General features: G+C 42.6%; 1 protein-coding gene across 6 annotated transcripts in view; it reads right to left on the bottom strand.

Moving 5' to 3' along the window:
* FREM1 (FRAS1 related extracellular matrix 1) overlaps positions 1–24194 on the bottom strand; it is a 175955-nt gene that overhangs the window by 24446 nt on the left and 127315 nt on the right. For 2 of the 6 annotated variants that reach the window (XM_072959410.1, XM_072959409.1), the window contains exons 25-28: positions 17165–17579; positions 12269–12470; positions 11726–11870; positions 1821–1950 (exon numbers count right to left, since the gene is read on the bottom strand). In XM_072959410.1, the coding sequence (XP_072815511.1) occupies positions 1821–1950; positions 11726–11870; positions 12269–12470; positions 17165–17579 (892 nt within the window). Of the gene's footprint in view, positions 1–1820; positions 1951–11725; positions 11871–12268; positions 12471–17164; positions 17633–24194 lie in introns of those variants that run through there. The other 4 variants (XM_072959414.1, XM_072959415.1, XM_072959411.1 and 1 more) reach the window with 4 other exon arrangements.

Genomic DNA, 24194 nt, shown 5'->3' with positions numbered 1-24194 from the left:
TACAAACTCCGGGGGGAGGGTACAGCTCAGCGGTAGAGCGTGTGCTGAGCATGCACGAGGTCCTGGTAATCTGGATGTGGTAGAATTTACGTGCACAAGGTTCTGAGGGTGATTTGAATTTATTCTTGTAATTGAGACTTAATCGAGATGCCACTTTCCCCCCCTAGGGGCCAGTATCAGTGCTTTTTTCCTTAGATGGAAGAGTACGTCCCTAGTACCTCCATTAAATAAAAGTATAAATTAAGTATAAATTCCCATTGCTATGGCCTCAGACATCATCTCCACTTCTCACCACAGGCCCTAACTCCTGCCAGTGGTCTGCAGCGGGAACATTTTGCTCGAGAAGGGTATTAACTCCCAAGCTCCCATTTAACTCCTTCCTTCCAGCACCAAACTCCTCCTGAACAACCTTCCACTGCAAAGGCCGCCCGCTGCACACCTGTCCCCGCCACGCGCTGCGGCTTCCTTTCCCCGCACGGCTCCTGCACGTGCAGTTCCCCAGCATTTACCGCCGCGGAGTCTACAGGGGCCTCCGCGGGGAAAGGGTCGGTCTGGGGCAAGGTGCGCGGAGAAGTCGGTGCACTGAAGGTGCGTGATTCAAACCAGGGCGAAGAGCAGAGGGTAAAAGCGCTTTCCTCTCGCCTCTCGCCGAGCAGCCGACGAGCTGCGGTACAAAGCGGCAGGCGGCGCCGCGGCAGGCTGGTCCCCGACGGCCCCGGCGGCGCGAGGAGGGCCTGCACCCTCCTCGGCGCGCTCAGCTTAAGCAGACAAAGGGTTCCCTGCCACACCGCGCGTGTTCCTTCTACCGGGCACGCTGAAGGGGCACGCGGCCCCAAACTCCAGACTACAGCATATGGTGCTTTCTATGGAGGACCGGGAGGGGGTCAGAAGACCATCCAGGCAGATTCTTTCTTTTTCCATGAACAATGTGCTGGGAAATTACAGGGGACACCAAGTTATCTGATGCCTTAACGACAATAAAGCACCGTAGTTCTGGGGGAAAGAGCCCATGTCCAACGGAAAGAGAAATACTGAGCCTGGAGATGGTAGAATTTACGTGCACAGGGCTCTGAGGGTGATCTGAATTTATTCTTGTAATTGAGACTTAAGTGAGATGCCACTCCCCCCACTTCCCAGAGGCCAGTACCAGTGCTTTTTCCCTTAGATGGAAGAGGGGACTCTTTAAGGCTCATTCACCATCACTAGTATGTACAAGCATTTCATGCTCTCATCCTCGTGAAGTGCAATTTTTACAGTGACTCCTAAAAAGTCCTTCAATTCTAGAAGCCTCGGATGGTCCATGTCAGTGGAAAGAAATAGCAAGGTGTCTGGTCCAAAAGTGGCTCCTGAAGATTCCTTCCATATCAGGGTGCCTGTATTGAAATACGGTCTCTTAGTTTTGCACAGCTTGGGTAACCCTTAAGATGGGTTTGTTTCCTGATTTTTCTCATCTGCTGAGACCACAGGAAATAATTCTGCTGTGATAAAGCCACCTGGGGACTGAAACTTCCATACAATTTTCCTTTCTAAAGCAGAGTTTGGCCCAAGTTCACTAGGTTGGACATATCTCCAACTTCAAGAGTTAAAGGCCGCCGCATTTGGAAACTAAAAATGGGTTAAAAATATCCTATCTAGGAGGTAATGAACCCAGAGAAAGGGTGGAGGGACGTGGGATCTTGTACTTGGAGCCTCTGTGGCAGAGCCACACTCCTGCAGCTTGACATTTCCTTGGCTACTCTGAACTTTTCTAAGGAAATAATCAAAGGCATCAACCAGCAACCTAAGTTTTAGCTTGAAAGTGCACAGTTTAGAGTTGTTACCTTTACACTCACAAAGGCCGAGTCCATGGAATCTCCCCTTCTGGTAATTTCCAGGGACAACATGCCCACGTTCTCACAGACCTCATATTCGGTCCGCGACCACTCGATATGGGACCACTTCAGTTCCAAACTACGCAGGTAAGGAAAAGAAAAAAGAGAATCATGAGATGTTAAACACTATACATACATTAGATAAACAACAAGGTCCTACTGTGCAGCACAGGGAAATTTATTCAACACCTTTTAATGGCCTATAATGAAAAAGAATATGAAAAGGAATATAGATATAAATACATAGCTGAATCACTATGCTGTACACCAGAAACGAACAATATTGTAAACACACTGTACTTCAATAAAAAATAAAAAATCATGAGACATGCATAATAGATGGTGGTGGGGACCATCTGCTGGGCACCAGACTAAACCGTGGTCCATATCAGGTGGTAGAGGTGGTTCATCAACCTGCACTGATGCTACAAGTTCCTTCCACTTGTTCGGTACATATTAGTTCACAAAGAAATTTATTAACATTATCTCACTTGATGCTCTCAACAACGCTGCGAGGTAGACACAGCAAGTGTTAAAATTCCATTTCACAAATGTAGAAATAAGGTTAAAAGTCTATCAGAGGCCACAGGTATTAATGATTTAAAAAAAAAGGTGGGGGGGGGACTTGAATTTGAGTGTTCGGAAGGGAAAGGAGCAGGTGTTAAGCTCAAGGAGATGTTCGTTTGTGGAAAGGACATTGACATGAAGTCTTCTCCCCTATTTTTCACTTCCTTCATCAGAACAACAAGACCTCTTTCCAGGCACAGATCTTCTCCAAACTTGGGTTTAGTTTAATAGCAAGATATCTTTGAGGATGTGCCTAGGAATTAAGACGTGTGAGAGCCGTTCTCTGTCCCTTCCCCTGTGCAGATAAAAGGGCTACACTAATATAACTTGGAGGCAGCTATACAACTGAATAAACCCGATAAAGAGAGGGTGGTCTTTTTTCCCCGCACCACATTTAGTGATCCCAACATCTGATGATGAAAATTGACTTCTTTAATCCTCATAGTATGGAAGGTACTTTCCTTCTTTTTCTTTTCTTCAGAAAAGAAAACCAAGTTTAGAAAGGTTAAGTAACTAGCTCAAAGGCAAAAAGCTCTGACAAAGCTAACCGATAGCAGAGAGGGAATTCCCAGCACAGATCTGAAGGCAAATGTCCTATTCCTTCTCTGCATCCTTCTTCCCAGCTGTAGGGCCTCACGATCTTGCCGGAGCTCAAGCAGAGGGCTATAATTTTATCCTTACCCTGGCGTAGTTCCCCTTTTGAGGTGCGAAAACTTGAACTATTTCACCCAAACATTTCTCTCCAATTATGTTCTTACATTTTTTTTTTACCCCCTGCAACCTGCAGCCATAGAAAAGACAGGAGCAATCTTCACTAGGGCCATTTAACACACTTCCACTGCTTTTGTTTTATTTGTTCCCCTTTCATTCTCCATCTACAAAACCCTCAGGGTTTGCCTTCCTGCATTCACAGACTTCCACCTGGATGCAGGCTCTTTCCTCTAGACTTTTAAATTTACTTTTTACCGTTTTGTTTCCCTTGCAGAACTAGGAAGTCTGGGTGCTACTGTGTTCGTGTGGGGTTCACAGACTTCCCAGGAGATCATTCATATTAGAGAGTAAGTTTATCCTCTAATAATCACTTTATGTCCTTGCACTAATCATGTGTCACAGTCACACCCTGTACAAATAATTGGCCTTTACTAGGGCTTACAAGTTAATAACAGGACAAAAAAAAATATACATTGCACTGACACAAAAAGTCAGCTGTGTCAACTGTCATGCAACAAGTAACCAAACTTGCTGAAATTAAAAATACTCTCTAAAAACAGTTTTAACGGCATAAATATTTTATACACAGTTCACTTACCAACACAAAATGTATTTAAATGATACAAAGCAAAAATACGTTTCTACCAACTTTATACATAAGAAAGTGCAAAATAACGTATCTAGAGTGTTTTGCTATTATCCAGGCGGATGGCTGCTAGGGGCAGCTATTCTCCTCCTCAAAAGCATGACGTGACAGTTGCATACCAGACACGAGTGTCAGAACACATGAATGAATAAATGGACAGATGGATGGATGGAAGGACAAACGAACTGCAAAGATCAGGCAGAAGCCCTGTGAGGTACTCTCAGAGAAAGAACACGGACCACACAAAGGTGGAGGCACATGCTGAGAATATATGTTGGTGAACAAGTTTACATGGAACACAGAAAGACAGCCGGAGAAACAATCAGTTGACGCATGTGAGTGTACTTGTATGTGTGAGTGATTTGTGATTTCTGCATTAGAAGCAAAAAGAAAAGAAACCCCACTGAACAAAACAGTCGCCCACAGCACCAGCTGCCAGAGGAAATGCCAACACGAGGGTTTTGGTTTCCACCTTCTAGTTATGGAAGTTGTGTTGGAAAGTTTCAAAGTGTTCATCTCATATAACTTCATATTACACAGAGGAATAACCTTTAAGTAACTACATACAGACATTCATATATTCAAGTCTTTAAAGAACACCTCTGCCGTTGGGTTTGGGGTAGACATGGGTCATGGACACAAGGAGGACACGTCTTTTAAAAAGTGTAGAATAACACTGCTACCGCTCACCTACACGGCCGGACAGGGGCAGAGCCCGCAGCAACGCCAGGGCACGACTCCTGCAACTGCTGAACATCCAGCATCATTTACGAGAATTGAAGTAAGGAGGTGGGGGGCGGGGAGGGGTAAGACACAGAAAGGAAAACAGAACACAACTTCTCTTCAAGTTAAAGTATTAATGCCAATAATCCTTTTATTAACAAGTATATTTGAACTTTTAGAAATGGAAGTTTTGTAATCATAAATAGACTGTAGGCTCAAACCTAGGTATATAAAGGTTTCAATTTAGTAAGCGTAAGGCACTAAAGCAGCCTTTATATTTTCTCTTGGAGACCTAGTTATCAGGAAGAACAAATTTGTTCTTAAGCTGGTTTCAGCCCATTAGGTACAAGACTACTGTTGCACCAATGCCTATTTTGAATGCATGTGCATATATGTGCATTTTAGTGCATAAGTGTGCCTGTCACCAGGCCCTAAAGATGAAACGTCGGGAAAGCCAAAGCCGCTGTCCTTCGTATGGAACCCCATGAGGTGTGAAGGCCTGTGACTGTCCTTCCTTTCTTGGGCCATGACTGCGTCTACATTTTTCAGATCACAGGGCTTTTTAGAATTGTTCATAATATTATCACTAAATATCTGAAAATGTTAAAATCTAGATTAATTGTTTCATTTGTTTTTTGTATATATATATATACATAACACACATTTAAAAAAATCCCACCACCAAAGCCTTTTTCTGTAAACTAATCTCTTAGCCCCTACCAGCTTTAGTCTCCCTGGATTTGTGTGTTCTGCATCCAACTAGTAGAACAAATTAAATCCCCCTATAGATTAAGTTCACTAGCAAAACAAACTCAGTTTGGGCCATGGGCCAGTGGGACGAGAGTATTGGGGGAGCGTGGAATTATTACAGAGGTTCGCGAATCTGTATGAACATATATGTTTATTCAATCAATAGATATGAAATTCATTGTTATCGGCATGTTGGACCTCATAAAATTTTGACATGAAAACAGAATCCTTATATAATATTGTGACCCTCAAGGGTCTTTGATGCAACTAATTTCAAATCTCACATGAAACAGATCAGGAAATAAGTAAATAACTATGCTTAAAGAATCAAAGATAACAAGCAATAAGGATATTATAACTGCCAATAGAAATAACGTGTTGCAAAAAATCCCTGAAGGAGCCAGCTAAACGAGGGAGGAAAATAATCAGCAAGAAGGACCGGCAGAAAAGACAGAAAGACGGAGCAGGAAGGAAAGAGGGGCTGTGGGAGCGAGTCAAATAGATAAACATGGACGGATTTCAGCCAAGTCTCAGTAAGGCTCAAATGAGTCTCAACGTCCAATCTTCTAAGAATCCACTCGTTGCTAACGCTGACCATGACGGGGGAAAATCCTCAGTGTCACTATGCAGGTCCAGGTGACCCTGAGGCCCGGGGTGAAATGTGACTGGATTGCTGGTCTATGCCCTGAAGTGGGTCGTGCAGAGAGCGGTTCAGCTTCAAAGCATTAAGGGTCTTGGTGTTCGGGAAAGCTTACGCATACCCCTGATACATGCCATTAGAGGGCTGCAGAATGCTTAGAGGGCAAGGTTGTTGTGACACAAGGCTCTGTTTTATTTGCTTAAGACTACTTCCTATAAATAATAAAGATCGATTGAAAAGCCATGAAATTTAAGCCAGGCTACATATTTGCCAGAAAAATAACGTCAATCACGAAGCGCTTGCATTCCTACAGGGTATGTGTGACACACGGTTTGAACGTGCTTTTTGTTTTCTGCAGTATTATATCTGAGGGGATCTCTCGACCCTATGACTGTGGTTGCTTCAACCCTACACAAACACCTGGAAGAAAAGTAAGCAACGTAGTCAACCCCTTGGGACTTCTCCCTGCAAGAAGCCACACAGCTGCACCCCTGGCATCATGTAGGTAACCAGAGGCAGGAGCCCGGGAGAGACGTTTGGAGAGCTCTGGATGTGGAGGTGACATGGAGACAAGAGTTGGTTCAAATCACATTTTAATGATCCTCGCATGTTTTTTTTTTCCTAGCCCTGATTTACCCTGGATTCGTTACCCATTATTGGACATTTTTAGCTAGAGAGAAAGATGGCATTGATAAAAGAGCATTCTACCAGAAATCATGATTTCTTAACACACTTACATGCTATTTTCTGAGGCATATGTGTGCTTCTCAACACCGGGCAGTGTCTAGAGACAGCTCTGATTGTCACAACTGAGAGGAGGGGGGTGCTACTGGCATTTAGTGGGTAGAGCCCAGGGAAGCTGCTTCACATCCTGCAGCGTCCCGACCCCCAACTCATCCTCCACCCCTGGACCACATAAAGAATTGTCTGGCCCAAAATATCAATAGTGCTGAAGAATAAAAAATATACACTTTCTCTCATTTTGGTTCATTTATATGAAGGGACAATGAACCAAAAGAAACATCTGGGATTAAAACTCTGGTTTGGGATTTGGGACATTAATCTAGGTTAACAAGAGTATGTGAAAAAGGTGCCTAGCTGCTGGATGCCTCAGTTTCTTCACTTCCCAGAGTATAATAATAATGAGTCTGTACTTCAAAGGGGTTAAATGAACTTTAATGAACACTCATTAAGCACTTTGAGCTTCTCAGTGAAAGGTTTTATGAAGCTAAAATTGTGATTAAATTAGTCCTATAACTAGATCTTCACTTAAAATCAAGCAGCACATGACTTAAGAAAACTGAACTGTTAAAAAACATTTTTCCAAGTATTCAATCTAAGACTTAATCAATTCAAAGAGGATGCTATTAAGCTCCATAATTTGATGCTATGAACACCTGTGTTCTCATTTTTGTCTTTCTCTCATGATAATGGGGAAACAGCGCTTAGCCCAGGAAGCAGCAAAATGAGTACCCAAAACAAGTGCTTTGGAGTCCGACACGTCTCGCAACCACATATTAGTGTGTCATTATGGTCAGTTACTCAGTGTCCCTGGACCTCAGTTTTCATTATCTTTAAAATGAGGTGAATTACACTCACATCAAATGATGAAGATTAAAATCTGTTAATCTGTATAAAGCACCTGTACACAGTGGGTGCTTAATAAGTGCTATTTCTCTTCCCTTCCACTGTGGTTTCATAGATCTAGTCTGGAGACAAATATTTTAAGTTCTGGCTTGCAGCTAACGTGAAAGCTTTACCCAGCCAATGGTTTCAACCTTTTCCCCTCCAATGTGTTTCATAAAAGTTGCTAACACATTGCCAAGTTCGCCTGCTAAATATTCCTTTTCTTTTTGATTTTTTTTTTTTGTTCCTTCTCTTTTAAGGCCAAGGATGAAAAGTAGAATAGGTAGATGAGGGTAGCCAAAGGGAGAAGACGATTCCGAGTACCTGGGATCACGCAGCAGCCGGAGAGGCAGCCACTGAGTCATGAGGACCTGCAGCCTCGGTCAACTTTTATTTGAACGTCACCTTTTTCCCCAGTGGGCACAAGAAAGAGGTCAACATGGAGCATGTGTTAAGAAAGTGCCTTGGTCAGAAGCTGGCTCCATTCTGCAGTCTGCAGAAGTGATTTTGGTGAATGATGTGGCTCCTATAACTTAGTTTGCAGACCATCTTGAGATTCAAACTGCTGCTGGAGCACAGACGTGAGCGTGTGAACGAGTCACGCCAAGGCACGAGCCCACGGGACGAGCACTCACTGTGCGGTCAGGTGGTCAGGGTGTGCTGTGGGCTCTGCCACTCGTTCACTTAGTGACTTCTGGCCAATTACTTAAATGCTTTGAGCCTGATCCCTTATCACCCACAGAGGACCGTGTTTTGGAGATTAAATTAGGCAACATATGTGAAAGCACCTAGCACAGTGCCTGAAATTTAGGCACTGAGCCAAATCGGAACCTTTATGCAAATTTCCATGGATTTCAGTTATACAATAATTTCTATTTACATTAAAATGTCTCCCAAATGTATCCCATGAAAAACTTGTTGCATGAGCTATTGAACGGCAGGGCTCTACAGTTAAATCAGGTTGCAATACATTGCATATTATATCTCTCTCTGGAAGAGTCCCAGTGCATGCGAGCATCTTCATGATTCTGGGACGTGATGCAGTTAAACAGCATGCCAGCTAGCAGGCAATAACTTGATTACATCAAGATGTCCTAACAGCATTTCTCATGGGATATCTATTGACCCTTCGGGACTGATATTCTATAGGAATTCTACAAGTACAAAAACTCACTAGCAATCAAGATTCTGGGACAATCCCCACTGAGTACAGGTCCTTCTTGTTCTTTAAAGAGCCTCCTTTCTGCTCCAGATTGTACCTCGTCCCTTCAGCTTTATTATAGAAGGTTTTCATTTTTCAAAAACGTGGAACATTTATCTATTAATCTATTCTAAGCCAAACAAGCATACAAAGTCCCATAGCATTTAGTTTACTGACTAATAAGCATATTAAATGTTCACTTTGTGAGTCATCCCAGAGTCAACTTTTAGAGATAGCCCTGAACTGGCCACCAAATGTCTCTGCAATACTTTTTTTCAAATAGTCAATTGTTGTACCCGCATGAATGGACAATAGTAATCACCCCCACAGGCTAAGTTTGCTAAGGACTTTAAACATACAAGATGCTTTCACACATTTTATCTCATTTGTTCCTCTGAACAAACCATGGTACTGTCTCCACTTTACAGATGGGGTAACTAAGGCCCAACCTAGGTCAATGGCAGAGTCAAAGCTCAAACTCCGCTGTTTGGCTCTAAGTCCAGTGCTTTTTTGTGTGTATTAATTATTCCATAATCCCCAGCGTGTTAGACCTGGACCACACACTGATATTGATACCCATAATTTCTATTTAAGGTCCTTGAGGAGTAAGTATCCCCCCTTTCTTGCTCCTTGGTGGCCAATGACTGGAGAGAAAGAAGGGAGGTATGTCAGCTTAGCACGTTCACTGAGAGCAGGCAAGAAGTCCTTTAGAGCAGTGAGGAAAACCACGCACTCAAAAGCCATATACCCTGGGCCTAAATAGTCCTGGCTCCTTCACGAACCAGCTGTATGAGCTTGGAAAAGTTGCTCCTATCTGTGTGCCTCACTCCCCTCACCTGTAAGTTCTGGATTATGGCGGCACCTAGCTTATAGCTGGTTGTGATGATTAAATGAAGAACAATGAAATAGAGCAGAAAACTATGTCGTAAACGCCTGTGATTTATACTATATATGTAACTATAGTCTTGCTAACTGTCCTGGGAAGACAGATCACTATTTATAACATTGTTTCCTACTGGGAAAAAAAAAAAAGCATTTCTTGTTCCAAAAAACATGTACTTACAAATGAGGTTAGGGAAAATTATACCCTTCAAAATTTATAATATCAGTACTGAGTAATTTCGCTTTCTCTTGCCCTCCCTTAACATCTGTCAGAATCAAATCAAAGTTACTTTGGCATTGATGATCAGTAGGCATACTGTGCACTGTGTTCCCCTGGTTTCAATCACTGCACGCTGAGTTAGAAATATCCTCAGCAGAGGTACCTGGAAATACGTATCCACTATAAGCAGGAGCCAATTTTAAAAGCTTCAATTAAGATTATAGATTCTGTAACTCTCCAATAAACTAGGGGATTATTTAAAATCATAAATCATCTTCAAAAGCAATGTCCTTAATAGCAATGAGGAATAAAAAGGGAATGCAGGTGAAGCAGTATCAACTTAGCTCTTTCAGGGGAAAAACAAATCTCTGGCCGCTATACTGTATTCAAGTGTGGAAGACCAGTGGTCAGCATTCGGTCAGGAGCAAGTCTGATTAATACTCTTATGTGTTTAGTTGAACTATTAAAAAGCAAGTAAAATCAATTTATTAGTATTTTTGGAGTAGGATTAAAAAAATTTTCTTGAGAATTGAGAGATATTTGTCTGAAACAAAGTAGGTAATATATTTCCTATAAAGACTGTAATCTCAAGGGATCCCTTGTCTTAGGCAAGAGCATTTTAATGGGAGGTGGGCGTCTGTTTTAGTTTTATAGCATCATGATCGTATTTTAATGTCAGGGACCAGGTCTTCCTTGCTCATACCTACTTCCCAGCTTCTTGTACCAGGCATATAGTAGCCACTCGATGAAAAAGATCCATGGCAGTTATAAATCTAGGCCATGTACTAGAGGCAACAGAGGTGGGACCCTGGGAACGTGTTTTGTTAAGGATGCGGGTTTTTTTTTTCTAACAATGACTACAGAGACCTCTGCTGGCGAGTACTGGGACTACAACTCAGGATCAGATTAAAAAGCAAGAATGAAGAGGGCAGAGGCGAATTTCTCAATTTTCTTTTCTCCCTTTGCCCGTGTTCTGCGGTAAGAGCCCCATAAAGGAGCCGTCCTCACAACGTGTAGTTGGACTAGGATAGGGTGAATACTAAAATGAGGGTAAATAAACAACTTTTCTTCAAGGTGACTAGGAAGGATATCAAACTTAAAAAGAAAAAAAAAAAAACAAAACACAGCACATGAAGAAGCGGGCTATGACTAAACTTTCTGTGATCATCTGACAGCTGGTAAGTTATTCAAGGTATACCTTCCAGAAAAGTCCAGAACGGGGACCCAGTGAATGAAATCACTGTGGTCTGTTAATCTTGTTAATTTTGAGGATTTGTTACTCTTGTTATTCTGAGGGTCATACACTTTACACAACTTCTCCGTCACTTAATTCCTCCCCAGGTCCATTCTCCTCTTCACACTGTCCTCATCTTACCTATGAGAGGTTTATTAACTTACAAGGGCAGTGCTAGTGATCATTTGGGTATTTGGGGGTTTTTGGAAGAGAAGATGTTTTGCTAAACCTCCCTGACAATCTCATTCTTCCCAGCTCTAAATATTTTAGGAGACTGTGGTTACTAACGTGGTCCTAGAGTGACCTCTTGCTGCACAATTTGTACATGAGCCCACAAGCTCAGTCCTAGATGCCGGTGAATTGTCAAGACAGAAACCTCTGTGCGTATGAAAGTGTATATGCATTTACATGCATAGAATGAATGACTTAGCCCTACACAAGTGAGCTTTTTAATGTTTCCATGTTCTGTAAAGATACTGACCTTCCCATTATCAAGTAGTAATAGAAGTCTCCCTCTTCAAAATGAACTCTATGAGCTTGTGGAATGTTCTGTTTGTCCTCTCAGACTGTGCTTAAAAAAGAACATTTCACTTTCCTAATCAGATACATTCTGGACATTACATGCAGGACTATTGAATAAGCAAAAGCACTTACATTTGAGGAGTGGCAGAGTTTCCTGTGGGGTCCATGACTTGGAATTCCACGGTATCTGAATTCACTTCCAAAGATGGGTTTATGATGTAAAGAATGGTCTTACTGTTTAAGTCCTTTTGGCGAAATTTCTCATGGATAAATTCACCTACAAAAAAGAAGTACACGATTTTCATGGGTAATCATATGTTTTTAATGAGCTGGCATTGTTCAGAAGTCATGATAGGAAAAAATGAGTGACAAGTATGAATTTCGTCCTGACAATGTGTTTTCCTGTGAATATATCACAGCTTTTTTTTTTCAATAGCCAGTTGTAAACAATCAACAGCTGTGTATCAGTATTGGCTTCTCCCACTCCAAGATGAATTTAGGAAAACTCAGCTTCAAACCCTCTTTAGCACCAACATTGATTTATAAACTGCATCTATCAGTAAGCCCTGGGGAGTGTGCACCAAATGGGCCTGCATTTAATTAAATTACCCCCTAGCCCTGCCAGCCCCTGGGTGGCCTAACGTGAGTGATTACAGGGATTCAGGAAGGCAGTACCTGTTGTGGTGTTCTCCAGATGTCCGTGTTGGGGGCCACGTAAAATCTTAAAGATGATCTGATCGTCATTGGTGTCAGGGTCCGATGCCTTCAACACGCGGGACGTGATGTAAATCCCGTAACAGCCGTTTTTCAGGAGCCCCACTTGAGAAGGGGAATGCAAGTGTGTGATGGAGGGGGCTGCTGTGTCCAACTGGTCCACCTGAATTGTCAGTAATGACGCACAGCGTTACACAAAGGCTTCTCATCTGCGTAGGGCTTTAGTGGTTCAACAATGACAAACTCTCATCAATTTCAGATTCCTTATCCTCCTCCTATGTTAAAATTTCTGCTAAAGACTATCTTTTTTTGCAATATCCTCAACAAGTATCATAGTGCCTGGGACGGAGGCCAGCTTTCTATTGTAAATTTTGACCCAGCTTTATTTGCCCACCGTCTGACTCCACCATTAGGATATCAGCCCCTTGAGGGCAGATACCATGTCTTCTTCCCCCCAAGTACTCCCTGCACCTGGCCCAGTGCCCCAACATAAAGGAAGCTCAAGACACACCTGTTGAATGCATGCATTAAAACTGACCCAAGGATTGTATTGCAAACTTAATGTTAGTTCCACAGAAGGACAGCTCCGTTTTCCCAGGGTTTGGTGATTGACAGAAATAGTTACAATGGTTTACAAATGCACTGAACATTTTTTTTTCTTGTCATGTCTTTGTTCAAACGGGAAAATGTTGAATGAAAATAAACATACCTCAGTTTAAAAAAAAAAGTGAAAGTTGCTTACCTATAGGTATTTGCATTTTTGTTTCATTGACCATGAGAACCAGGTAACTAAACAGATCACTAAGGTGGGTTCAAGTTGTGAAGACTGTGGTGAGCGATTACTCATGAGGGGGAGAGGGACATAGGTTCAGACACCACAAAGGGCCTCATTCAAGGGCAGTATGGAGCTCAGTCCAGCGTACAAAAGACTCCTGCAGATTAGGGATGGGGCATTTTTGGATGCATTAGCACAATTCATCACTGATACCAGGAAACAGGGATAAGGACACTATCTTTGCTCCCCTCATGCCTACTCATTCAAATTTTAACTTTCTTTACCCCCAAAATAATACTATTGTAAATGTAGCAAAATAAAACCTGAGTGTCAACGATAAGACAACATATATACATATTTGGGGGGAGTATGATGACATAATAAACTACTATCCAGCTAGTAAAAAGAAAAAGAGGTCAGGTAAACTGATAATGAAAAATCTCCACAACTCAGTGTTAACCCCTAAAAAGCAAACAAACAAGTTGCAGAACAGGAGACTACATCACCATTTTTGTTCAAAGCAAACATATATATACATGTTCATACAGGCACAGACAAAATTCTGGGAGCACTTATGCAAACCTGTTCATCTGTCGTGGGATGGGGAAAAATTACCAATTCTCCTTTGAGTAACTCTAGATGGAATTTTGTCATCACCAAATTTCCTTTCAAGTTGGCAAGCAGCTTTTTATTTTAAAAACTAATCATACCTCGTGTTGGTAAATGTTTGGAGAAATAGGCATTTTTGTATTTTGCTGGTAAGAATGCAAAGAAATGAAAATTTTCAGGAGACAAATTTGAGATATATGTAGATTAAAAATGTGCATATGTAGTGATCCAAAATTTTCACTTTTTGAGTATATTCTACAGAAACGGATATATACAAAGTGTATATATGTGGAGGTTGACTCAAATATAATTTATAATAGCAATTAACAAAAAATTCCACAAAACATCAAAAATCATTTCTGCCTGTGACTGAGGGCCATGCAGCCTTTAAAAATTATGTTTTCAAGGAAGATTTAATGACATGAGGAAATTTTTATAACATGAGTGGCAACAGGTACTATGCATAATAGTACATATAATGTCATCCCATTTTTTTTATCGCACAGAATAAAAGACTGGAAGGAAGCCATGAATGACCATGGGATGATTGTGAAGGACTTTGTTTTTTACCTGTCCTTTTCTGTAGCTTATGAATTCTTTACCACAAACAATGATTTCATAAGCTGAAACAGCAACTAACATTTTTATAAGTTACAGTCATTCTTCTCTCCTAAAGAAGTGTGGCTGGCGAGCTCAGAGCTGAGAGGGTGGCTGGGAGGTGGGGAGTCAAACAGGTATCATAGCCTTTGGGGTAGGAGCTCTAGGGGAGCCAAGAGGAAGGATGGTCAATGACAAGGGAGGAAAACTGAAAACACTTCAAGCCTTATGAGTAATCCTTGAAGTTGGTAGATAGTTGAGGGTAGTTTTTTCAATATTATATTTTTCTTATCAATAAAAGTATTTAAACAGGAGTAAATACCTGTTGTGATCATTTGTTTTAAAAAGTGTTAATATCCACACTCTGGTTACAGGGTCCCTGGGTGTGTCTTCCTTGGTCATGCTTTGTGTTAAAATCTAGCCTAAATCTACTAACTTTCTAGTCTCTTCAAAAGCAGGTCTTTTGACTCAGAATGCAGGAAGTACTGGAGTACAAGACTTTTTTTTTTTTTTTAAAGGCTACATCCTGATGAACAGTTGTGTTGAATGCACTGAAAATCAGCTCACACTTGCCTAAACCGTGGGAAGCAATGACACTGGTCCTTTCCCCCTCACCTCCAGCCCTGTCCCCTGTCAAAGAAAGATTACAGGAGTCATTGTAGCAAGACTGAAGGATCTCGGTCAGAAAGACATGACTTCCGACCAAACAAATGTCAGGCTGGTGCCTGCTGCTGTCAGTAAAATACACCTGTGTCTTGTGCTTCAGTCCAGTAGCTTTGCCCTCAGTTACCCAGGTTAGGACCCTAAGAGTGGATGAGCTTGCTTTGTTTGTTTGTTTACATATAGGCAAGGAAAACCTTGCACTTTTATAAAGAAAAAAACTTTGCAACATGTATTCAACAATTTCCCATCAGTAAATGCTACAACTTCCAAGGGAGAACTCCCTTACGATAACCATGCTCTTTAAGATCACTTTGGTGTTGGGAGAAACCTGATTTAAGTTCTGGTACTTTCTTCAGTCACCACCCTCTCTGTTCTGGAGTGGAGGAAGGAACCCTTACGCCAGCACTCAGAATGAATAACTCCTACAAGTTTGCAAGCATACAGACCAGGAAACTATTCCTGTTGGACAGTACAGTGGCATTTCTCCGTAGAGCCTGGGGAGCCAGGAGCTGAGAAAAAGACATTAACAGACTGAAGCATGGGATGCAGCTAACAACAATGAAAACATGGAAGAAAAAAGAAACAGTGATTCTGCTATGTACAGAGTACTTCTCACATACTGTGCCAATAACATCAACACCTGCTCTCTTCTCCCAGTGCCTCCTAATTTCATTGCGTTTTCTGGACCTCCCTACTCACTCTGTGTTATCATAACTCCCCACATTTCGACTCAAATCCCACCTCAGGTGGAGACTGTGACAGGTAAATGTATGTCATCTTAGCTGGGTTGTGATGCCCAGGGTTTGGCCAAACACCAGCGGAGATGTTCCTGTGAAGGCCTTTTTTCAGATGTGATTAGTATTTCAACCAGCAGACTTGGAGTCCAGCAGATTACCCTCCACACTGTGGGTGAGCCTCATCCCATCACGTAAAGGCCTTCAGGGAGAAGACGCAAGTCTCTTGCAGAGGAAGGAGTTCTGCCTTCACACTGCCTTTGGACTCAAGACTGGAACATCAACTCCTGCTGGAATTTTCAGGCTGCTGGCCTGCCGTGCAGACTTTGGATGTGTCAGACCCCACAGTTGCATGAGCCAATTCCTGAACATAAATCAGTCTCTCTCCCGCACTCATACTGATACATGTATAAATTATGTACATCCTATTGATTCTGTTTCTCTGCAGAACCCTAAGACAAAGACTAACGAGCAAGGGAAAATTATTATTTTATATAATCAGAATATATCCTGTAATTAAGAGACAGACTTATATCTTTTTTTGCTGCTGGTGGAAGTGTGTAAAACAGGGTGAACCATATCCAAGGAGAGTGGATTCAGGGCTTTGGGAGCCAGAACGTACTTGATGTGTTTTGACTGAAAAACGGAAAACACATTACGCCCTCCAAGAATCATCAAATAGTCAACACAACGGTGGCAGGTGTGGTGCCACGGAAAGGACACAGCATTCGGGATCAGAAAGACGTGAGAGCTCTACATGTGTCTGACCAAATTACTTCTGCACGTCTATACAATAGAGATGGTGAAACCAAGTTCACAGGATTTTTATGAACATTAAATGAGATTTATGTAAAGTGGGTTCGACCTGCAGTTAACACTCCAAAAACTGGAGCTGCTCCAGTGACTTCCCTCATCATTAATGCGTGTGTAACACTGATGCTGTGTTGTAGGTTTTCATGTGTTTAATTGAAAAGTATTAAAATGCCAGTAGATGACATGGACCCATAAGCATCAACATAACAGCGCAGTCAGCTACTAAAACCGTAGTTACAGGAGACTGAATACCTAACGCACTTCAGGCAACGGGCTAGGGCCTTGCGTACCTCATCTTACTTAATTCTCACTGCAGGGCTGTAAAGCGCGTTTTTTAAAGAAGGAAAAGTAGAATCAGAAGAATTGAAGAATTCCTTTAAGCTCACACAGATATTAAAATGTTTAAAGCAGAAATTCCAGCCTAGGTGTGTCTAAGTCTAAAGCCCCTGTGTTTCGGTCCTTTCTGTCCTGCCACTGAGGCCGGGCGTCAGTGCGGGCACAGGGACCCCATCTGCTTTGTTCATACAATATGGTCCCTCGCTCAGTGCCTGGCGTGCTGTACACGCACACTACGTATGTGGATGAGAGGAGGAAGGAAATAAGGAACTACTTCTTGAAGTCATTTCCTCCACTTCTCTGGCCATGAGCTGGACTGGTCATACTTGCCTGGATGGCGAATGAAACAGCTTCTTGCTGAACTCTCCCATCTACAAGAAAGCCTCGGTTTGTCCCATCTGTGGCCACAAAAGTAAAGCAGTCGGTCTGAGCATCCCCTCCTGAGTGCCTGTAGGCCACCCGGCTGCTGTCCACGTCGCGCTGAGTGAAGCTGTGCTGAAGCAGCAGCGCCCCCTGCAGGTGGAGCTGGCCGTGCCGAGGGGGCTGGGCCACGACGAAGGCGAGGCTCTCCACGGGGGAGTCAGGGTCGCTCAGCTGAAGGAGGTCGGGGGAGAGCAGGCCGGTGGCCCCTTTGGCCAGCCTCAGCCCCTCGTTCCTGGTCAGCACGGGTAAGGCTCTGTCCACGGCCTCCAGGGTGATCTCAAAGGCCCCGGGCCTGGTCTGCAGTCCGTTGCTGACGATGAATCTGGCAAAGAGAGGCAAGGCAGCCTTCAACATGGGTTCTCGTGTCACCATCTACTGGAATGAAATGATAACAACACACACCTTTACTACAGGACACGTCGTGGTGGGGCGCGAGCGAAAACCCAAGGGCAGAGCTTTCAGAAGAACACCATTCTATGGGTTAAACTAGTCAGTACATAACACCAAAAAGACCATTCTAACCCCCAAACTACTTCTTCCCAGCACTGACTGTAGACTCACGTGACAGCAGACGAACTGTGTCAAGATTTCTCAGGCTCCCCTGCTGGGTGTGATTAGACCCACTGCGTGAGTCCGAAGAATACACTCATTTCTAGGTATTTAGACTTTCACGGTTGTATTTTCTTTGTGAGAATTTAACAAGCTAAACTCTCAAGACTGATCAATGGAAGCCCATCCAATAAAGTGCTGACTAGGCCAAATGTGGCTAACTCGCTCAATTCAGGTATTTTCCCTTGTGCCTCCACAATGGCCCCTGGCAAGAGATGGGGCAGTTACATTGCACAGAGATTACTCCCCAGCTTTAAGGAAAAGAACATTTGACAGAAAGGTTCAGAAACAATCAGGGAGATCATAAGGCAGGGAGGAGACAGAGCTGGGATGAGAACCCAGGGCTCCTGACCCCACACTTTCTGCTCTTGCAGAGTTTTTAATATAAATACTGGTTTAGCAGGCCATTAAGGAAGAATTACGGCGCCTGAGTACCACTGCAGACCTATAAAGAAAAAAATGGAAATGATACAAATCCAAGGTAAGCAAAATCTTTCTCGCAGTTGCAGGTCTGTGATACCATCATGTGCTCCTGGTTATACTGATCACTCAGTCACATTCCACCCACCACTGCTGATCTCAAAATTACACTAACTGAAATGATCTTTAGAATATTTCAATGTGTAATTTCTATTTGAAAGGACAATTGAGACTGTCGTGGAAGTAAGCCAACAAAATGGACGATTAAAACTCCCAGAAGTTAGGAAATCACTCCTCGTGAGTGAAACTGACAAACCAGAGGCCAAGAGAAACCTTGAAATCATCACAGACTTGCGTCTATTCATTTTTCTCCATGTACCAGTTGCTTACAGTATTCACGGAGGACAGAGATACTCATATTCCATGGACGTAAAACTCTAAAAATGTAGTGGCATACACCAGTAAATTATATAAGAATTTCCTTTGGAGGTTTTTTTTTTTTAAAGACTAGAGAAGACATGGGTTTGTGTTTATTTTCCTAATCTGACAAATCTGACTACCAAGTTTTTTATTCTTTACAAAATGTATCTTATCCTCCAAGGTATGAGGGTTGATGCTTTGCTTTTGAACATGAAGGAACGTGAAACCAGACTGTGTGAGCAGATGAGTCAGTCAGCCTGCCTGAGGCAAAGGGCTCCAGGAGAAGAGCAGCTGGACAAAAAGTGAAGGGAGATGAGCTTGGTTGATACAGATGGTGCTTTGAAGGCGAGGCTAAAATTTTTGAGCTTTCTAATTAGCGAGTTGGTAAGACTGCCTTCAAGGAGAATAGGATGTGATGCATGGGCAAAGGAATCTCCATTCAAAAAGTTAAAAGTGCTAAGTGACACACGACAAATAAAGCACAGTTTCAACATTTTGCACACCTTGACTCCTAAAGAAGACAACCCATTTTTTCCCCCACGGCATTATTTTTACAGTTGGAATAAGAATACTGAATTAATTCTAGAATTGTAGATTCAGCAAAATCACAGAGTTCCCCTAAAACAAAACCATCAGTTCTCTTTTTGTAAAGCTGATGTTTTGATAAATAAATTCCAATCAAATAGGGCAATTTCATTGCTGGATCATGAAGTGTTTGCAAAACTCAGTAATTTTTTTTTTTAAAAAAAGAAAAAAAAGCACACTCACAAAAATATTTGTGTGTGTTCTTCAACTTTTTACTTAGTCACCTTGGCAGTTTCAAAGGTCTAGTAATATACATTTTTAGGTATAAAAATCATGGTTGGTTTCTCAGGGAGAGCTCTTCATGGAATTATACCTTTATTCTATTGTTTTCCTGTTTCCTCCCCAGGGCCTATCATTTGAGCCGAGGTAAGGTAAGGAGACTAGCCATTCCCCCAGGGGCTCTAATTTCTCCCTTCTTCCACTTCACCCCCCCAGAAACACAGCTCACTCCTCCCACTTTGCCGTCTTTCACATTAAAGTGGTATCTAATCCCCACCAGATCCCTACGTCAAAATGTGCTCTCGTGGAGAGTTTTAAACTAGCCATTTACAGTTTAGCACAGATTTAAGCCAAAGGATATGTATTTTCAGTATCAGCATTAATTGTGGAATTAAAGACTTTGTGCCCCATTAAAATCATGTCAAATTCTGGCAAAGAAGGAAGGAGAAAGATGGAGAGAGACAGAGACAGAGAGCAAGGAGGTGAAGTGGGAGCTCCAGAGATGGCTGGAGCCTCGGTGGGGGCTGCCGTTTGAGTATCTGATTCTAACCTTCCTGTCTGAATTCCAGCAATGCCCCACCGGGTCCTCGGAGCTCAGTCTCAAGGCGGCCGCATTTCTCTATGTGTGCGTGACCCGTGTGATCTAGGCAGTACATCTCCAACTCCTCCCTGCCTAAGAGGGGCATCTGACCACGTCAGTAATCGGCAGCCTGCCATGAGACAGATGGAAATGAGGGCAAGCAGCCCAGGGACCATGTAAAGGTGAGAAATACGTCTCCTGAGGCCAGCGTTCCCAGCTGGGACAGCTGTCTGCACTGACCGAAAGCTCACAAGCCAGTGGCGAAAGGATGCAATGTCTAAACATGACTGGAACTAACACATCATTCCACTTTCACAAAGAACAATGCAAAGTACTCACAGGCAGAGAACATGTCAGAGAGACAGAGACAGAGTGAACGGTCATGGTTGGCGTCCCAGTCAAAATAAGCCTGGCAGCACCAGTGTGACAAGGTCGGCGCTTCACATCTACAAAGGTTGACCAGATGATCTTCCAAATGCTCCACTACCACACACCCCCAAAGGAACTTTGTTTTATATAATTTCAAATTGCATTTTCAGGTTTTAGAACAAGAGTGCCATTGCTGTAATGGCACCCATTCTGAGGTTAAGAAGCTGGTGGTATCGAGGCAGCAGCTCTTTCTGTGTGTCCATGCTGTTTAATTTCCTTTATCATGCCTCCTCTCCCCCCTTCCACCCCACCGAGAAGAGACAGCCAAGATGACCACTGTCTCATGAAATCTAGGGAATGACTCTTAGATTTGTATGGGGTGCCTGCCTGGTCTGATTTCACCATTACCATGGTGCTTTCAAGCTTTCTGCATTTCCTGGCAATAGAGTTGGCTGAAGAATCTGCCATCTGTCATGGCATTTAAAAGATAAAAATGGAATCATAAGTAGAGCCAGTTCTTCAGGAAAAAAAAAAGTCCAGCCGGCATGTCAAAACGGAGGACATTAGCATGTTCTTTTAGTCCCCGGCTGCCAGCAGCTGAAGTCAGCTTGCTAATCACTTGGTGTCATCTGTCCTAGAATGTGCTGCCAAATCTTTCTTCCAGGCCAGCAGCACCAAACAATACAGGGGAAATTTATGATTCACAAAATATTTTTGCAGAAGGTAAAATCTGACCATTAAATTCCTCCATTTAATTAATGTTACCATCTCTTACATTAAAACGGGAAGGGGGGAAATTCTCTGCCACAGAATTTATCTCTTCTACTCAGCCAAATTTCTTGCCAGATTTAACAGCAAGCAACATAAATTGAGGTGATTAGATTGGTTGCATATATTTAATTTTTAAAAAGCACCACGATCACACTTTCATTAAAACAGGCTTTCAGCCTTGGTTTAGCGCCACCTGACAAACAACTCAGCGGTCCGTGATTGGGTTAGTGAAATGAAGAGATTAAAAAGAGGGTCCTGGGCAGATGCTAGGCTCTTCTATTATAAACATGCAGAACTGCTGGTCAAACATTAGAAGGACACGGTAAGGCGGCTCCTTCCCACAAGTACATATTCTCCACAAATTTTGGGTACAGTCAGGTGTAATGGAAAGTACTCTCCAAAACGAAATCCCAGCCCAAATTCAGCTCTGATACTTAGTTACGTCAATTTAGGTGACGTAAACTGTCGGAACCTCAGTTTTCTCATCCACAAAAAGGGAACAAGCCATCCTCCTCAAGGCGGTGGTGGAAGGCTTAAGGGAAATGACACACACCGAAAAAGGGTCTGGTCCTCCGCCTGATGCTCTGCAGCTGTTCAAGCAATGCTAGCTTCCCGACACGTAAGGAAGGAACTGGAGCAAATCCATTTTCCAGCCTTTGCGGTTAGTATATTTTATCCCTACACACATGTTTCCTAATCTTGAGTCATTCAAACGCCGTCCTTGCAATTTCTGCCATTTTCTAGTGCGACCTGCACTCTGATTACTTACTACTTTGCTTTGTATCAACTCACTTTTATGCTTAAATAAATTCTACTTGAAACTTTTTCACTACTAAAAGCTGCAAGTTTTAACCCATAAAAACTTAATCACCATAAATAATACACAAATAAATACAAGAAAACAAACTGTTTTTCATTCTCGCTAGATATTGTTGGCCAGTGGCTTGGAGCCTGAGGCCTGTTCGCTCTTTGCTAAAAAGGGAAAACAGCTAATACTGAGGAACTGTCAAAGACCTCAGAGCACCAGCCTGAGACTTCCTTCTTGAAACAGAAGGACTGAGAGAACTAAAGGGAGTGGTTGTTCAGGCTTGAATCCCTATTATTTCTTGCCTCTTCCTAACCAGCACATATCACTTTGCATCTTTGTATCATTGGTGGTACTGATCGCCACAGGCTCTTCGCTAAAAGAAAACCTTGCCCAGAAGCCCAGTGTGCAGTACAAACTAAAAACCACCAGAAGACTAAACCAAAGGACGTTCTCTCGGCAGACCGAGCTGCAGAACCCCACCAATTGCGCCCCTTCGTTTTCTGTCTCTGGGAGGCCCCCAGAGAGCTTTTGGAAATCCTCAAACTCCTCAGAACATACTCAAAACGATGGACCGGACCAGACCTTAGATGGCTGGTCCCAACAGCAACAGAATCACCTGGAGAGCTTTTAAAAATACATATTCCTGGGCCCCAAACTGGACTTACCAAAGTTGCCTCTCCACGGTGAGGCACCAAGAATTTATATTTTCATAAATGTCTCAGGTAAACTCTCTTGAGGATCTAGAAATTTAGAAACTCCTGGGAGAAATGCTTTCTAAAATGACATCTAGTGTGGCTTTCTATGGATGTGAACCAGGAAACTGTTACGGTATCACCAATCCTCATATCAGGGATTGTGTTTTTCATTCTCAGCTCATCACTATCATCTGATTAATACCTCGTCTTTATTTCTGAACATCTTTACACCTTCATTCTTTGGCTTCATCAGCAGGATCTCTGGTTTCTCCAGTACAGTCATTAATGTCTTCAGCAGACAATCCGTGGGCATTGATGGGGAAAAGCAGGAATGGACAGGAGCAGGAAGTTCCAGAAATGTGTGTAGAAGTAAAAGCTCCAGCAGGGGGAGGGTACAGCTCAAGTGGTGGAGCCCATGCTTAGCACGCACGAGGTCCTGGGTTCAATGCCCAGTACCTCTTCTAAAAATAAATAAACCTACTTATCCCCTCAATAGACCAATTAAATAATACAATAATAAATAAATAAATATAATATTAAAAGAAGAAAAAGCTCTGAATCTGATATAGGTGGTTAAGCCAAGAAGCCTTCCACCCTCCAATAACAAACAGGAAGAAAAGAATCATCATTGCTTTTTGTAACTTGCAAGACTAGTCTCGGTGTTGTACAGATTGGAGAGAAAAAAGGGGGCCAAGGAAAGAATATAAAAAGGATGATAACAATAAGAATGACAACAACAACAGTTATAGTAATGACAGAAGCTAACACTTGTCTTGTCTTTCCTATGAGCCATGTAGTAAGAACTTTACATTCAGAAGCTCGTCTAAACTCAACAACTCTGTGAGGCAATTACTGTGAGCATTGCTCCTTTTCACGGAAGACTTCATGGGAGCACAGGAGAACATGTGGCTTGAGGAAGGCCAGAGATGTGAGTATTGGAGGCAGTAACTGACCCCAAGCCTGTGGCCCTGGACCACTTCCAGCACCACAGAATTGATGTGAAAAGTCATCCCCGCTTCTCATGTTCTAGCAACTACTAGCAACACTCAGCCCCTGAATTGGTTATGAAGAAAGTGACCAACCGGATGATTACCAGCTGATGATCTGCTTGTTCAGAACATTTGTCAAGAGAGAAAAAAGGAAGATATTAGTCCAAACTTCTCTGGATTTTTTTGTTTAACAACTGAAGTATCCAAATCATCTTTCCAAGCCGTCATTCCAAATGCCAAAAAGGCAAGCAAAATCATCTTTACTGACATTTTACAAGTGTTTATTGTAGCAGACATATTGAGTTTAGACAGATAAGATATACGATAGAGGAGAGTGGTATTTGAACATGAGTACAGCAGTGTACTTGCTGGTTTCTGGGAGACCCTCAAGTAACACAGGAGGATGCTACATTGATGCTGTTTTATAGCATTCTTCTAAAAGCTGTAGTCCGATATGGTAACAATTTTTCTG

The sequence above is a fragment of the Vicugna pacos genome, chromosome 4, assembly GCF_048564905.1.
Source record: "Vicugna pacos chromosome 4, VicPac4, whole genome shotgun sequence".
Lineage (NCBI taxonomy): Eukaryota > Metazoa > Chordata > Mammalia > Artiodactyla > Camelidae > Vicugna > Vicugna pacos.
The sequence above is the reverse complement of the archived record's forward strand: the minus strand, read 5'-3'. Positions and strand labels throughout refer to the sequence as shown.